The sequence below is a fragment of the Bombyx mori genome, chromosome 18 (assembly GCF_030269925.1).
Source record: "Bombyx mori chromosome 18, ASM3026992v2".
Taxonomy (NCBI): Eukaryota; Metazoa; Arthropoda; class Insecta; order Lepidoptera; family Bombycidae; genus Bombyx; species Bombyx mori.
In genome coordinates, this window is record NC_085124.1 from 15,183,402 (window position 1) to 15,199,992 (window position 16,591).

A 16,591-nucleotide genomic window follows, 5' to 3' on the forward strand; every position below is an offset into this window, starting at 1 on the left:
ACTTCAATGTATTGTCAGTACCCAAGCTTCTAATATCCGGTACCATCATTTTCCATTAACTCCTCTGTAACGCCGATTACTTCCCGTTAAACATGTTTACATAATCCTGTACTTAAAATAGTTTCTCTGATGTTCATTAACAACAAGCTTAAACTCGAATACGTTTTAATGGGTTTTATTCGGCAAAGCTTTATTCTATGTCTTTACTGATTTTCGTATGGTTAGTGGCTTACTAGCATTGGTAATTGCAGAAACCTTTCGGTAGGCAGCGGCTTGTCTCTGCCCCTGGCATTGCTGAAGTCCATGGGCGACGGTAACCACTCACCATCAGGTGGGCCGTATGCTCGTCTGCCTTAAAGGGCAATAAAAAGAAAAAAAAAGTAGTAGAATAGAATAGAAATATAATAAAATAGAATAGAAATTTAGTAGAACAGAATAGAATTAAAATCGGACAGACGTTACGACTACTCTATATCAGCCCGTTTGAGCACATAAGAATGACAAAGTGAATGACGCAACGGAGCTTGGAGCTCGAAGTTGAACTTTTAACTGCTTTCACCTTACTGCCATCATTTACATCAGAAAGATTCATCGCTTCGCACCAAAAAACGGCAGCATGTACATGCAGACACACAATAATGCTCTGCCACAAATTATTAGCTAAATTTATTAATTTGCGAGTTTTATGTGTCGTTACATAATTATTATTATTGCTTTATGCTGAATATCGGTTGTGAACAAAGTTTAAGAACCTACATAATCATATACTTCGAAACAATACTAATCGAAATTTAAAAATAATCTAAATAAATAAAAATGATCGAAATTTACTGGTGGTAGGACCTCTTGTGAGTCCGCGCGGATAGATACCACCACCCTGCCTATTTCTGCCGTGAAGCAGTAATGCGTTTCAGTTTGAAGGGCGGGGCAGCCGTTGTAACTATACTGAGACCTTAGAACTGATATCTCAAGGTGGGTGGCGCATTTACGTCGTAGATGTCTATGGGCTCCAGTAACCACTTAACACCAGGTGGGCTGTGAGCTCGTCCACCCATCTAAGTAATAAAAACAAGCGCACTGTGGACAAACGCAGTGGTTCTAGGTAGTATGGATGAACTCGACTCCGTTAGTGGACAGTGCCATAGTAAAAACGAGATGATGGAATCATGTCAAACAATCCCTCAGAATACTCCCAATGGAACATACGGTACAATATATAGAGAGAAGCGAAGTCCCTCCTCGGACCCAGAGGTTCCAAACGATCCACGTGAATGAGATTATCGACAATCCGAATGGCCCTCTTCTGTCAAATGGAAGTAGCTGGTATTTTACGAGAAATATTAGCTACTTCTACTAATACCATACTAGTACGTATGATTTGACTGTCCATTGACAGTGATAAAACAAAAGTTTGGATCGATTTCTTTATTTCCTTTTATTTCTTTCTAATTGAAGAATCCAAATTCCATTTCCACTAAACATATTACGTCACGAGAATCTTTAGCTCAGAGGCTAAACTTTTTAATTAGTATTCCACAATTATACTCGTGGGGGCAAGATTAATTACTTGAGGACTTTCCTGAAAAGTTTGTAAGAGAAATTATATTAGGTTTTGGGAATATTATTTTCGTCATGAAGCTTTGTTGCTACTTGGCTCTTGTATGATTCACACATCAGCACGTTTACCTCGGTCAGTGAAGCTATGATCCTGTAAGAGTGTTTTAATGCCAATGTAAAAAATGAGATCTTAGAACTTATGTCTTGAGATGGTTGGCGGTATTTATGTTGTAGATATATATGGGTTTCGGTAACCATCTTACTCCAGATGGGCCGGTACTCCAAATATCTAAGCATAAACAAATAAAAATTAAAAGAACTTGGATATCGTATTTTTATGATTAGCACCAACAAAGAATATCACAATGAAAATTATAAATTAAATTTGATCACTAATTAAATAAACTATTATTTATGGGTCAGACTAATTTGCACATTTAAAGTATAAAGTATCAAAATATTCACAACTCTGAAGACTTTTTATGAGGAACTAAACATTCATAATACATTACGAATTTTATTCAACCATGGCCTCTAACGACATTTCACTTACTGGCAATAGAAAAATCAATACAAGGCATTGAAAATTTTGATCCAATATACCTAGTCAGGTCATAAATTCTGTCACATGTTTAATGTAAAATAATTGAAACAAGTTTATTCATTATGTAACCATTCATATACCAAAATGAACTTAACAAAACATAGATTCTTATGACACTAAAGTTTATTCAAAATGACCTCCGTGATTTTGAATACAGGCCTTCAATCTGCGCGGCCAGTCGTCTATCGCAGCACGAACGAGGTCCATGTCAGTATCGGCGGCTGCCTTAATCAAGGATGTCTTGAGTGACTCCAAATTGAGATGAGGCTTTGAGCACGCCTTTTTTCCAAGTGTTGCCATATCTTGTAATCTAACGGATTCAAATCTGGACTGGAGGAGGGCCAGTCTTCGTGCCGGATGAAGTCGATTTCACGCGCCGCCAGCCAGTCTTGTGTGCTCTTCGCTCTATGAGCTGGCGCCGAATCTTGTTGGAATACCCAGTGCCTGTTATTGAACATGGTATGAAAAACAGGTTCCACAAGGTTCGTCAGGACTGTATTTTGATGCACAACTGCATTCGTTTTTACACCTTTCTCACAAAAATGTACCTCTGTTAAGCCCCAATAAGAAACTCCCAACCATACCATGAGCGAGGATGGAAAATGACCTCGTTGGACACGCGAAATACGGTTGCTCGCTTCTTCACTACTCTGTGCGTACACCTTATCATTTTGTTAGTTGTAGCTCTCTTATACGGTAAAAAATTTTTCATCCGAAAAAAGAATTTCCCGATATTTTTTCCCGCGTACCGCTTCAACAAAGCGCGGCATCTCTTCAGTCTCAGGTCTATTAGACGAGCATACAAACGATGTCCTGTTTTTCTTCGATATTCCCGAAGCCCTAAGTCTTCATTTAACACCCTTTTCACCGTGGTTCTGCTTAACCCCATCTGAAGGGCCAACAGTTTCTGCTTACGTTTGGGATTTCTTTGAATTCGCGCCTTCACAGCTTTTATCACTGCTGGAGTCCTAACAGACCGAGGGCGACCACTTCTTGACCTGTCATCTACACTAGAGTCTTCATTGTATCGTTTGATGGTACGATAAACGAATCTTTTGGTTATATTCAAATTTTTCAGTATGTTAAAAATTTGAATTGGCGCGTAACCGCAACGATGCAACGCAATAACTGCAACACGGTCTTCTATAAGCGTCCACTCCATATTTAAAAATGAGTAAAATTCTAAAAGTATACATTTTTATTTTCATGAACAATTCGAAATTCGAATTCAATAAACTTTTTTGTGGCCAGCATTCTAAAAGAAAAGTTTTTACTGTGTGACAATACTTATGACCTGACTAGGTACAATAAGCTGTAAATATGTGCGCAAGGTGTGTGGCGCATTTACGTTGTAGATGTCTATGGGCTCCAGTAACTACTTAACACCAGGTGGGCTCGTCCACACATCTAAGCAATAAAAAAATAAAAAAAACTTAAAGCTCACGTTGCATACGCCACATTATTCAAGAATAAAGCTAAACTAGCGATACGTAGCAAGGCAGTTTTTAATGATAGGAAATGGCTTGTTTCTGCCAATAATATATCTGATGTCTATGAGCGACGGTGCCTGCATACCATTAGATAGGCTGTATCTTCATCTATGTTTAATGTCACTGAAAAAGGGCATAATTATAGGCAATTTATCATAGAGAAGATAACACAGATGCCGTAGGACCACAATTGCATTTCTATTTGGAATAAACTTTACTTTTGTCTTTTGCAGGTGGGAGGTATGCGGGCGCATAAGGTACCCGCTACCCTGCTACTGTTGCTTTTCGCAATAGAAGCAATGGACGCCAACAGAAGGAAGCAGAAAGACAAAACCCCACCAGCGACCAACATCTGTGACATCAGCGATCGTGATTCTAAGGTCCATTGCTATTGCGAATATAGTCAAGAGATAAATGAAGCTATCAAAACAGAATGCTGGGTCTTTAATGGCGGTATAGAGAAATCGGATCCACTTTGGCCGAGTTTCATTTCTCAGTCGAACGTTGAGGTCCTAGCGTTTAATGTAAGAGCAGACGGTGGTTTGGATTTTGTGCCGTCCAAAGTATTCAGGTATTTAAGGAAAATTAAGCAATTCGCCATAAAATACAGCTCAATAAGAAAAATAGACAGCTACACCTTTGTCAACATGACATCAGTCAACGAAATAACCATGACCAAGAACCAAATTGTGATCTTGAGTAAGCATTCATTTTACAACCTGCCAAATTTGACTGTACTTACTTTAGATGAGAACAGGATAAATGAGCTGGCTTCGGAGACGTTTTACGAGCTTCCGTCTCTTCAGAAGCTGTATCTGACAAGTAATAACATAAGTGTCATACATGATGGCGCTTTCAAACATCTAGTCAATCTTGCAGACTTAGAACTGGACAGAAACAACGTGAGCGAACTGAAGAAGGAATGTTTCGACGGCCTGGCCAACCTGAAGCGTTTAGATTTAAGAAGAAACAAACTGACAGTCCTAAATTCATTCACGTTCACGGAGTTATGGAACTTACAGTCGTTGTTGTTAGATTATAATGAGATTTATATCTTGGCTCAGAGGACTTTTGATGGGTTATCGCAATTGCGGAAGTTGAGCCTGAGTCATAACAAGCTTGTGACACTTGCTGATGGACTCTTTGAAGGCGTCAGGGGATTGTCAGCGTTAGACCTGCGGCATAACAAGCTTAAAAGGTTCACGTTTGATAATCTAAGGCCCATTTATGATAATTTGAAGAATCAAAATAGCTACATCTATTTGAAAGGTACGTAAGAAACTATGTGAAAGATGCTTTAGTTTTTTATTTTCTGTTATGTAATAAAAGTTATGTACATAATGAAGTTCTATAAAAATCCTATTTGGTATTTTTGTTAACTTTTAACCCTTAAGGTTTTCAATTAAACGAATATTATAAACTCGAATAAAAATAACAAATTAAGAGTTTAAAGGTTGTGGCGAAGTCTAATCTCTCAATATTGCTATTCAAAGATGTATCCAAGAAAGGGTTTAAACCTTTTATTTCTTTTACTAAAAGGGTCTTCAGTTAAATTGGAAAAATGTTTCTTAAACGATCCAATGATCCTCAAACTTCATTCATGGATTTATCTGTTCACTAAAAAACGAATCAACAAAGACCATTCCGAAATTCAAACGCAATTCAAATTCTGCACGTCACCATAGAATTTAAATTATTAAATAAAAATCAATTAGTCTCTGTAGCCGTTCACCACCTTTATTCATTTATTCAATTGGGGGATTAATTAAAGCTCCGATTGTTACAGGGAATAAGCTAGCGTGCGACTGCCATCTCGCATGGATGCATAAGCTACGTCACGAGGCGAAGAGCGTCAAAGTACGAACCTCACTCGAGAATTTCGTTTGCAAATTCACGGGCGACCCATCTTTGAGTTCACACTTTACTTATTTCGAAAGGAATATTATCGGCTCAAACGATTTGTACGAAGTCGACGTCAAAAGTGAAATGAAAGATTATTCGGATAATCCAGATGATTTTGTTCATGATGAAACGGAAGACACTTATGTTGATGAACCTAAATCTGTTAAAGAAGACGATGAGAGGACTCTTTTACAGATACCGGTGGAGACGCTCCCCTGCCCTCAAGACGTGAAAAGCGTCACCGACCGTACTTACACGTATCCTTCACAAAACGAGGCCAAAGATTATAGAAATTTAATACAATCAACCTCGACTAGACTATCAATGAACAAACAGCTCTTGTTCATACACTCCGCATTTATATTATTATCAATTTGTTTTTAACATCTGGATAATATTTACTTTTACTTTAAGTAATTTTAGTTTATATTGTTGTAATTATACATTTTTGCGGAAGGACATTGCCCCAGTTACATTTTCTACTTCGAATTCTATGGACTTATGAATAATATAAATGTTACGTGTAATTGTAAAAATGTGATATAATTTAAGTAAGTATTTTTAAATAAAACAAAAGAAAACATTCTGAAAGTAATACTTTCTCAAACGTTTTGTTTTTCACCCATGTTGTTGTTAAATTACAAATATTTTATTAAAATAAATTAGTAAGGGTACAATGTAAAATGTCTTAGATAATAATTTATATAATATTAATGTAAATAATTTGATGTAAATAAATAAACTTAGATTTTTTCACCGCTAGTCATAATCCTATGTTAGGACATCTCAGTATGACAGTTTCTGTAATGTATTAATTATGTTGTTGTTAATATAATTTGATGGAAAATCTTATTTCAGTTTTATACAAAAGAAAAACGTTCAGATAACTAACCCTGAACGCCTTAACAATAATGCTCTAGTTCAAATGTGCCATTTAGATTACTAAGAAGCTAGCCCAAGTTAGCTAGCTAGTCACTGCTCATTAAAAACCAAAAAGAAATCGAAAGTTTGCAAATTTATATCAACGATATCTTAATAGTTTACAATGATTACAATTTTCAATACCTTTCAGGTATCTATACTAATATTATAAAGAGGAAAGATTTGTTTGTTTGTTTGTTTCGAATAGGCTCCGAAACTACTGGACCGATTTGAAAAATTATTTTTCCATTAGAAGCCGGCATTGTCCCTGATGAACATAGGCTACTTTTTTTAATTTTTATTTTTTGGTTTCATGTGTGTTTTAATGTTTCCGAAGCGAAGCGAGGGCGGGTCGCTAGTCATAAATAAAAGAAGTGAGTGTGTCCATCGGTATTTTCTGTCAGAAACGCTACAGTAATTCTGTAAATGGTATAAGCAGCGGTGCCGAATAAGCTCGCTGAGTTCTCCACATAATACCGCACCCAATAACACACAACTAACATTAATCTTTTAGACTCTCGGATCTGTGGAAGTCCCGTTGAATGGTTCTATTTTTTGCCATAAAACCAATAAAAATCGGAACGTTAAAAGCATTTACAACTAATGCTTGCTTTTGGAATGTTGCCAATTTCACTTATTTTATATTTAGGTCGTGATGCAATGCCCCACGATGTGGTCTGTTGAGCGTGGACTGTAGGTACATAGTTTACCGCACTACTCAAAGATTATCGCTAAATATGAAACACTCATTTGCATTGTAAGCAGCAGTGTGGCACAAGGACAAACCTTGGCCCTGTGCGACAGTAATGAGCAACAATAGACAACAGGACACTTATGACGTGACAAACTAAATAGTTTTTTAAACTAATTTTAATTAAAAATAAATAGATTATGGATTTTATTTATATTATATTTTAAAAGCGCTATTGATCAGTTGTAGTTGTCTTTATGTACTCGCGGTAACTACAAGTAATTTATTGTAACTTTTTTTGTTCAGCCCACCTACTTCCACAGTTGGACATAGATAGACCTGTCATAAGTTTCACCACAATAATCGTTCACGATTTCTTGGAATTAATTATTCAGAAATAAATCCATACATAATATATATTCTTATATAAAAATGAATTGCTGTTCATTAGTCTCGCTAAAACTCGAGAACGGCTTGACCGATTTGGCTAATTTTGGTCTTGAATTATTTGTGGAAGTCCAGGGAAGGTTTAAAAGGATAAGAGGAAGATAAATATGAAAATGCTCGGAATTAAATAAAAATAACAATTTCGTTTTTCCTTTTTCCTTTGATGTGTCCCCCGTCGGACGGATTCCTTTTGTTTGCTTTAAGTTTATTTTATACAAAAGTTTAGGTCTTTTATTTCTCGATTGAGGCACTACGAAGTCTGCCGGGTCAGCTAGTTCTAATATTTTTCACTTTGATCTAAACACCTATTGCTTTTGTGACTGGTAATATCGTTTTAGCTTGTGACACGTGAAATGAAGTTGTGCTCAGTCAAGTGACTTCTCTGTTTGATGGGCTGTAAGTTCCTTCGCCTCTAATGGTAATCCAAAATTTGTATCGTTACTAGCTTCTGTTCTACGTCGATGTTTTGCAAACGCTAACAATTATACAAAGCGTCCAGTCATTCGCATGAGCGAAGCTTGCAAGCGTGAATGGTAAACACATTACTCATGGCAGGATGTGTTGTGAGCTAGCACGTAAATTTACTTCCATTCTACCTGTTCCTGCCATGGAATATTCGAGCCTTTCTACCAAATGGATAGTCGTGATTATAATAAAACTGAGAGTTCAACCTCAAGCCTCAAGTTGGGCATTTAGGGTCGAAAACAGGTAATCATCCAGATAGCATGCAGGCACTTTTGTATCTTTAAATAACAAATTTAAGTTAATTTATTTAAAAGATCTTTTGATGAATTTATGAATTATTTTGTTAATTTAATTGCCTTAGTTTTAAAATTTAAAAAAATAAAGTATTTTTTAGGATATAAGACACCTCACCATATACATGAGACAACTAATTTGAATACGCGTTTTAATTTGACGAGATCTCACCTCGATTTCCGCGGTTTCTGTAACAGCGCTCAAATGTCCAAAACAGAACAACTATACTTGAGACCTTAGAATTTGTATCTCAAGGTGGGTGGCGCATTTACGTTGTGGATGTCTATGGGCTCCACTAACCACTTAACACCAGGTGGGCTTGAGCTCGTCCACATATCTAGAAATAACAAAAAAAAAAAAAAAACAGAAGAGAATAAAACATCGTATTACATGCTAATTAAATCTTTCAACAATGCGTTTGCACAAGTATAAAAATAAAACTGACATTTGTTGAAAATAAATATATATTTTTTCAATAGTCACACGAGATTTGTCCATTAATTCAATGGTGTAAAACACATTGTTTCACATTTATATTCCGACACTTTGTAGTTAGCACTACGTGGGTTGTGAGTTGTGTAAAGCTAATAATAATTAATCTTGGTGGATAATTCTTGTGTGACATTTGAAAAATTAGCTTTATTTTTTTTTATAATTAGCAAATAAGTATTTGGCTTATTGGTTTAATGATTTTGAAATTCTTTTCTCAATTACAATAAATAATTCATCATTCAAATAAAAATTCCAAAATCATTACAAATTTCAAACTCGATTTACTATATAAGTAAATATTAGTAATAATTAAGATATCAATAAATATTAAAATTGGTAAGTGTAAATAAAAAAGAAAAGTTTGTAAATTCTAATGCATTATTAATTTAAAAACAATTTCATTAAAGGTTGATGTTTGAGATCTTGTTTTATTCATGGAAACGAAAAGGACTTTTTAACAGACTTGTTGAATCCGATGTAAAAGAAGAGGTTTGTATTATAATAACTAAGCTACGACAAATATCGGCATATATTTTATTGCCTTCTAAATCTTTATCAGCAGTATTTGAAATCTAACGCTAAAAGAAGTAGTGTGTTTTTTGTTGCTATCACGTGTCCCTGCATCTGGAATACTAAGTTACTACGTTATATTCCTGCCATACCATATTTCTTTGTTCTGAGCTATCGATTCCATCGCGTTATCTGCTACTTTCTTCTAATTAGACAGAATAACAAGGGAAAACAATTTTTAAGATGTGTGTGTATGAGCTATAAGCAAAGCTGTAAGAGGATTGCATATCTTCTGGTTGTTAAGCGGAAACCTTGATCACGTAAAATGGTTATACCTATATATATATTCACTATTCGCGTAATAAACGACATAAGAACCGCACCCTAGGCATGCTAAAGTGGTAAATTAATAAATATATTTTGTCTTCTTCTTCTGAGTCGGTCTCTTCATTACTGAAGGTCGTGTCTAATCTAAAATGTGGGCCACTTGATGCACAATGCTTCCCCACGTCTTCCTGTCCTCGGCGGTCTTTATAGCCTCGGTTATTGGTAGGCCGGTGAGCGTCTTAACCAGATCAGACCAGCGGATAGGTGAGCGTCCGCGTGATCTTCTCCCGTCAACCTGACCAACTACCATCAGCTTCTCCAAGTTATCGGGGCCTTTACGAGCGATGTAATAAACATACAAAGTAGTTAATTTTAAAGTAGATTTTACATTCTAATCTATTTTATTCCGGAACAGGTGCCACGAGCCCTCAATTACCTTGAATTATAAACATTACGTACATCTTTAAATAACCATTACCCCACATCCTCTAGAGATGAGATTTTTCACACCTTATTAGCCTCCATAACGCGAGCGAGGAAAGTTTTTACAGCACCCGAGTGAGTAAACTTTAATACCGTTTTAATTAGCCGAGGGTCTCGTAGGTAAAGATGTGTGCTCACTGGGTCTGACGCATTTATAGCTTTATACATACTAAGAGGTATATTTGGAGCTGATTTTGGATTGAGCTTAGAAGAGGTAATAAGGTAAATTTGTTTTGATCTTTTGTCAGAGGTCAATCGTGTATACGGGCCGCTGTAGTTAAAATATCGCATTTTTATATATATTTTACAATCCGACATTCATCCGCCGTATAATTTCGGCCACATACCAATGAGCTCTAAAATTAACCTTACCTCCACATTTATGTATATCAGCGGTGACAATCACTAAGTTTTATTTTTTTATTGCTTAGTTGGGTGGACGAGCTCACAACCCATTTGGTGTTCAGTGATTACTGGAGCCCATAGACATTTACAACGTAAATGCGCCACTCACCTTGAGATATAAGTTCTAAGGCCTCAGTATACTCACAACGGTTACCCCACCCTTCAAACCGAAACGCATTACTGCTTCACAGCAGAAATATGCGGGATGGTGGTACCTACGTGTGCTGACTCAGGTCCTACCACCAGTAAAAGTATGGAGTATGGCATAGGATGTCCTGACTTCGACAGCGACAAAAACATCCACAGACATATAGAATCCAGACAGACTTGACTCGATAATTCAATCGTTCTGGTAAAAAAATATTATGTTATGGACCAATTTTAAAGTCGATTAACAGAATAAAAACTCTAAAACAAATTCAAGTAGTTTAACGACTTCTGTGATTGTCATTCGTTTAGAACCGATAATCGAGACCCGATCGAACAATTTAATTAAAATTGGTTCAGTGAGTTCGTGATACAATTAAAATTTTAACTGCCCGATCATTAAAACTATTCAAAACCTTCAGAATCGTTAGTGTATTCTACAGTTTTAAAATTTTTATACAAAATCGTTTCGATTTTAATAATCAATTCACTCCGCTTATGAGGAATGATGGTGGTGGGCTTCCTGAGCAAACTGAAAACTACAGTAGATTTTTATCTGAAAATAAAATCGAAAATAGAAGCAAATGACAACTCGACGCCACGAGAGGGTTCCAGCCGGACGCCATTCCTCATCAAGCCTCCATTGCACACATACCGAACCTCCCCTATTTCTTTCTGCATCACCCCTGTCCAAGTGGCAGGGAGCCCATGCCCGGGCAATAGGGTTCACCCTGAGGCCCACCCCGTGCCCCTGTAAGGCAGTATGACGACCCCTCTTCTTCTGCAAATAAAATATGCTCACGATATCATAGAACAGAAGCCTGTGATAAACAACATGAGCCCGTTGCTACTGTAAGCCATGAAGTTGATGCCTCAGTAACAGTTGTGTTACGTACCGAGTGTCCTTGACTTCGAACTTGAGGGCGTGAACACTTCTGGACTGGAATAGGCACTTTCTTCAGATTATCTGGCTTTAACTGGCGAGAGAGTACTGAAACTCTAAGATAACGGATCTTACGATCAGGATTTTGCCCCCACTTTTTGAATACTCATGTATACACAAATTGCATGACTTTAGATAAACACTACAACTCTATAAAGTTCAATAAACTAGCTTTTAATACCTAATTTACATGAGAACAATGACGAATAATAAAAGTTTTTTACGAGTTATTTTGCGACTAACAATAAGGCTTTTTATGTGCTATAATATATATATACTGGATGATGCTTTTCTGTATACGTTTTTAAGTGCCAAAATGTTAGTGAAGTGTGTAATTATCATATCTGGTGCTTTCATTCAAAACGTCTCCAGGGAAAGCGTGAGGGTACAACTTGCAAAGACTCGATAATTGAAGCGACCAAACAGATTTGCTTTACATCTGTAGTAGACATGAATAAGTTATTAGCTCTAAAATTATGCTGAGGAACTAACAAAAAATGCAGATTTTCAGAAGTTCTATTTATTCATGTAGCTTTAAAATATCAAACACACCTTATTGCAATTTTTAAAAAAATATTATTAAATCATTCAAGGGAGATTTTTTTTTAATTTTATGCTATTGTGTACTATTTTTACTTCATCATTGCTTTAGTTAAGTGCTTTATATATTTTAAATACTAGCTGAGCCGGCAGATTTCGTAGTGCCTCAATCTATAAATAAAAGACCTAAACTTTTGTATAAAACAAACTTAAAACAAACAAAATGGAATCCGTCCGACGGGGGACATATCAAAGGAAAAACAAAATTGTTATTTTCATTTAATTCCAAGCATTTTCATATTAATCTACATTTTAAACCTTCTCTGGACTTCTACAAATAATTCAAGACCAAAATTAGCCAAATCGGTCCAGCCGTTCTCGGGTTTTAGCGAGACTAACGAACTGCAATTCATTTTTTTATATAGGTAGATATATCTATTTAATTAATTCTATTCGATTAATTATTACTGTTACAAATCGATCAATGTGAATGACGATAGAAACCAAATCGGTATGAGCTCGTTTTCGAAAACCAGCAAACCTTTTTAGACAGCCGCCTTAAATTACCCAGATAAACCTTTATCCATAAACAATTCCATGCACGATAGACCTAAAGACAAATACATTTAATTACCTCGCCCTCAAAATCGGTTGACCTTAAACAAAAGTTAATCAAATTGTTCAGAAAATCACACAAAAATTCCCAAAGACACAGTTAAAAGTAGACGATGTGTGACGTGGTATTTAATCAGGCTCTCATCAAATACCCATTGGCGCGTTTCATATGAATGTGGATATTTACCGGCGACCCATTTTCCCCTTTGTCTCAGTTTGTTACGCTGCTTTGTTAGAGGTCGTCATTATAACGAGTTGAATCTTTTGTGCCATTTTTCATCACATCCCTAAATTATTTGTATTGTGATCGCTTAGTGCTTTTGTTGTTGCTTCATAAGGATTATTTGTTTTATAGGGTTTATATTAATCAACAAAACATGATCGCTTTGCTATCAATTCTGATATATTTTGGATCTATTTGTTTGTCTTGATTAGAGAATCCAGATACTGTATGAGTGTGTTCACGTTCAATTCCCAAATAAAGCCGTCTTTTAAAAATAATTCGTTTTTTTTTCTCATATCGCTTGTGTGCTGTCTACGACTATTAATTATGTAATACATTTGGAACAGTTTAAGCTCCAAAGCTTAACTGTGATGGGTAGATTGATCTTATCCAATCCTGTAGGTTCTTCATCTGCCGCATCTTCAGTACTTACCTAACTTACTATCATTTTATAAAAACCAAAAAATCTGTTAAGGGTTCTCGATATTTAAAGGTATCTTAATACGGTAAGTACTGTTTTCAATTAATGGCTCAGAGTTGTACACAGTAGTATCTTTGATTTAATATTGTTTCAGTTATTCTAATTGGCGTAGCGTGCAACCTCTTTGAGAGGACATACGACCTACAATGACTGGACATAGACTAAGACAGATTTGACAGGTGATTCGAAAAGGAAGAAATGAAACGAGAGCAGACGTGACTAGTGGCAGGCAGTACTTGTCAATGCCTTCCTAAAAGACGTACACGAACCAGACGATAAGGAACGAACCGGCCGTTCACATACGTACATTTGTATTAAAGACTAGCTGTACCCGTCCGCTTCGCTAGCCATTTAAAATTAACATTATTATTTCTCACCCCCACAAATTTTCTCATCATTAACGCCCCCGCAACTGGTGTAAGGAGTCCAACTTTCATATAAATATTAGCCCATCCATTAAGTACATGTATTTTCTACATGGATGCCAGGTTTCAAGTATATCGAATGCATGGTTCAGTAGTTATAACGGAACATCCGTAAAAAGCACTGTAGATTTATATATTAGTATAGATAAAGTAGACGATAAACGAATGAATTGACCGTTCACTAATGTTGTTTAAGATGTTTGGGATCTGATCTCATATGACACAAGACAATATTCTTGCTGGAAACCATTTAATATGGAGGATAAATGACATCCTTATAGCCATTTTCTTCTTGCGTTTATCTCATTGAAAGAAAATCGGCAGTACAAGGATAGATTATATCTATAAACATATTTATGACTGCCGTACTTGAAACCTAAGATTGGAAAAACATATTTTTTGGCACTTCATGATTGTAACTGGTGATAAGATGAGCTCGTATGGGTACCCACAATCTGCTTATTTTTGCCCTGACACAGTCAGACTTCTCGGTTCGAAGAGTTTGGTAAGCTGGTTATACAATCCAATGAAGACTTCGATTTCATATCTTAATGCGGCATTCTCATTTTGAAATTTACTAACAGAAGTTTTGGTGCTAGTAGATTTACATCAGGTGATTGTTGAGCTAATCTGCTTATAAATATATCTTCTATAAATATATCTTCTACTTTTATTGAAAAATATCACGGCGTGTTAAAGCGTTAAGAGAGTTCCTTATTTCACAAATTGTTCTGCAGTCATGCCTTGAACGTAAATTATCATTACATCAACGAGACATACTTTGCATTGAAATAGTAAGCGTCCTGCATCTAATTAATTAGGGGTCCGATCCCAAGTTTTGCATGATTTCTGGGACTGTGTGCTGAATTTTTAATAAGGCTCGCCTCATTTACAGGAGACGCACACAGTCGTGTCCAACATTAGGGTACATAATTCTTTGTCCTTGTTTGAAACAAAGTCGTAAAAAAATTTTTAACGATATGGAAGAACTGGTATACAATTTTGACTTAATACATTTAAATGTGTTAATCGGGTATTGTTTACTTAATATTTATCAAAGTAATTATGTATTACAACTTAAATAGGACCAGATACGCTCCACTCTCAACACTTCAGTCCACGTTGCTATCGCCCGGGACACCAGTGCTACGAGGCCCCGATTGTTTAGTGCTGTACAATTGTGTGTGCCCAAGTGTGTGCGTGTTTAATCTGGAGTTGCTGTCTCGGAGCGGAAACGCCCCGAACAGTGAGACGAAGGACCCGGGAACAGGTGAGTTGTTCGACACTTTCTTTCTTTAACATCAGTTAATTGCGGGTAGTTGTCGTTCAGCCTGGAAAAGCTGCGTACTCATTTTATTCTAAGAATAAAAACCGAGTTACGTTAGCGCCTCTGAGTCTGGCCATCTGTGTCCGTTCCCAGTCCTCCCCTACCCTTCGGGGTCAGGAGGGGCTGTTATTAAACCCGCGTAGCTGAACTATGGTGGCGGTTCGCGGCGGCGTCGGGAACCCCGTATTTAGTTCCGTGCTTAGGTTAATAAGTTTCCAATATAGCTTTATTGTCTTTTTTCTAATTTAAATTCCTTTTCCGTATTATTTTACAATTAACCTAAGATATCATATAATTAGATTTATTATTAGTAGTTAGTAATCATTATTATAGGGTAGTTATTCAACTGTATACTAGCGCCACTGTGGCAATTATTTACAATTAAAATAGTTTAAATTAGATATACCCTCTATAACTTTAATATTTTTTAGTAAATTATAAATTGTGTTTTTTTTTTTTTTTTAGTAAATTCTTTTGACCTTATACTGGTGAACCGACCGACTTCCTTAAGTGACCATTTTAGTAGTTCAGTCCAGTTTTACTATCATTAGGTTTATATTTCTGTGATTTTCTTTTGCTTTTTACGGGACGTACTGTGGGCTCTCCCGTCGTGGCCGTTTGATTTTTACTTTATTAGTATTAATTTCTTTTCTCCTTTTAATTTTATTTTTTCATATTTATTAAAGTAATTATTTTAGCTGGTAGTATTCTATCCCCCTCTTATTTAAAGTTGGGGTGGAATCATAGTTTCTCCTTACCATATTTGTATAAGCCGATCGAGTTGGAGCTCCTGAGGGTAAGTCAGTTTTTGTTTTGTTTTGTTCATTTACTTTTCTTCCCATAGGTTGGTTTGCCCACGTACAACTCGGTAGCCGGTCGCGGAGGGTGCCCACAGAGTGGCTCGGGTCAAAATTTTTTTACATTATTCATTTTATATTTTTTATCTTAATTTTAGTTGATTAACGATTACTTTTAGTATTATCAGTTACACTGAAAATCCTAACAACAAGGAGGGTCGGTCGTTGTCGTCAATAGTAGTACGGATGTACCGCCAGCCGTAGTGGCCGTTCATAGTTCGGCCAAATCATGTCGGGGGGGAACCCACCCCCAACTATCAGCACACCCGGCCCGTCTCATAAGGGACGACAGGCAATGCCGGAATGTCATACACCAACCCCAACACCTGCAATCCGTATGGCCCCGATGGGACCCGGTGCGGGCAGTTCGTCCGGGCCTTCGGCCGCGGCCAGGGAATCCCTGAGGATCGTATCGGTGGAAAGTAACTTTCCTTCGTCGGCCGAT

At 36.6% G+C, this 16,591-nt stretch overlaps 1 protein-coding gene across 1 annotated transcript in view; it reads left to right on the forward strand.

Moving 5' to 3' along the window:
* LOC101739448 (connectin) overlaps nt 1–9,282 on the forward strand; it is a 100,036-nt gene extending 90,754 nt beyond the window's left edge. Inside the window, exons 2-3 of the mRNA XM_021347608.3 lie at nt 3,885–4,920; nt 5,438–9,282. Of these exons, the coding sequence (XP_021203283.2) occupies nt 3,894–4,920; nt 5,438–5,937 (1,527 nt within the window). The 5' untranslated portion in view covers nt 3,885–3,893 and the 3' untranslated portion in view covers nt 5,938–9,282. The remainder of the gene's footprint in view (nt 1–3,884; nt 4,921–5,437) is intronic.
* Nucleotides 9,283–16,591: the final 7,309 nt, after the last annotated feature.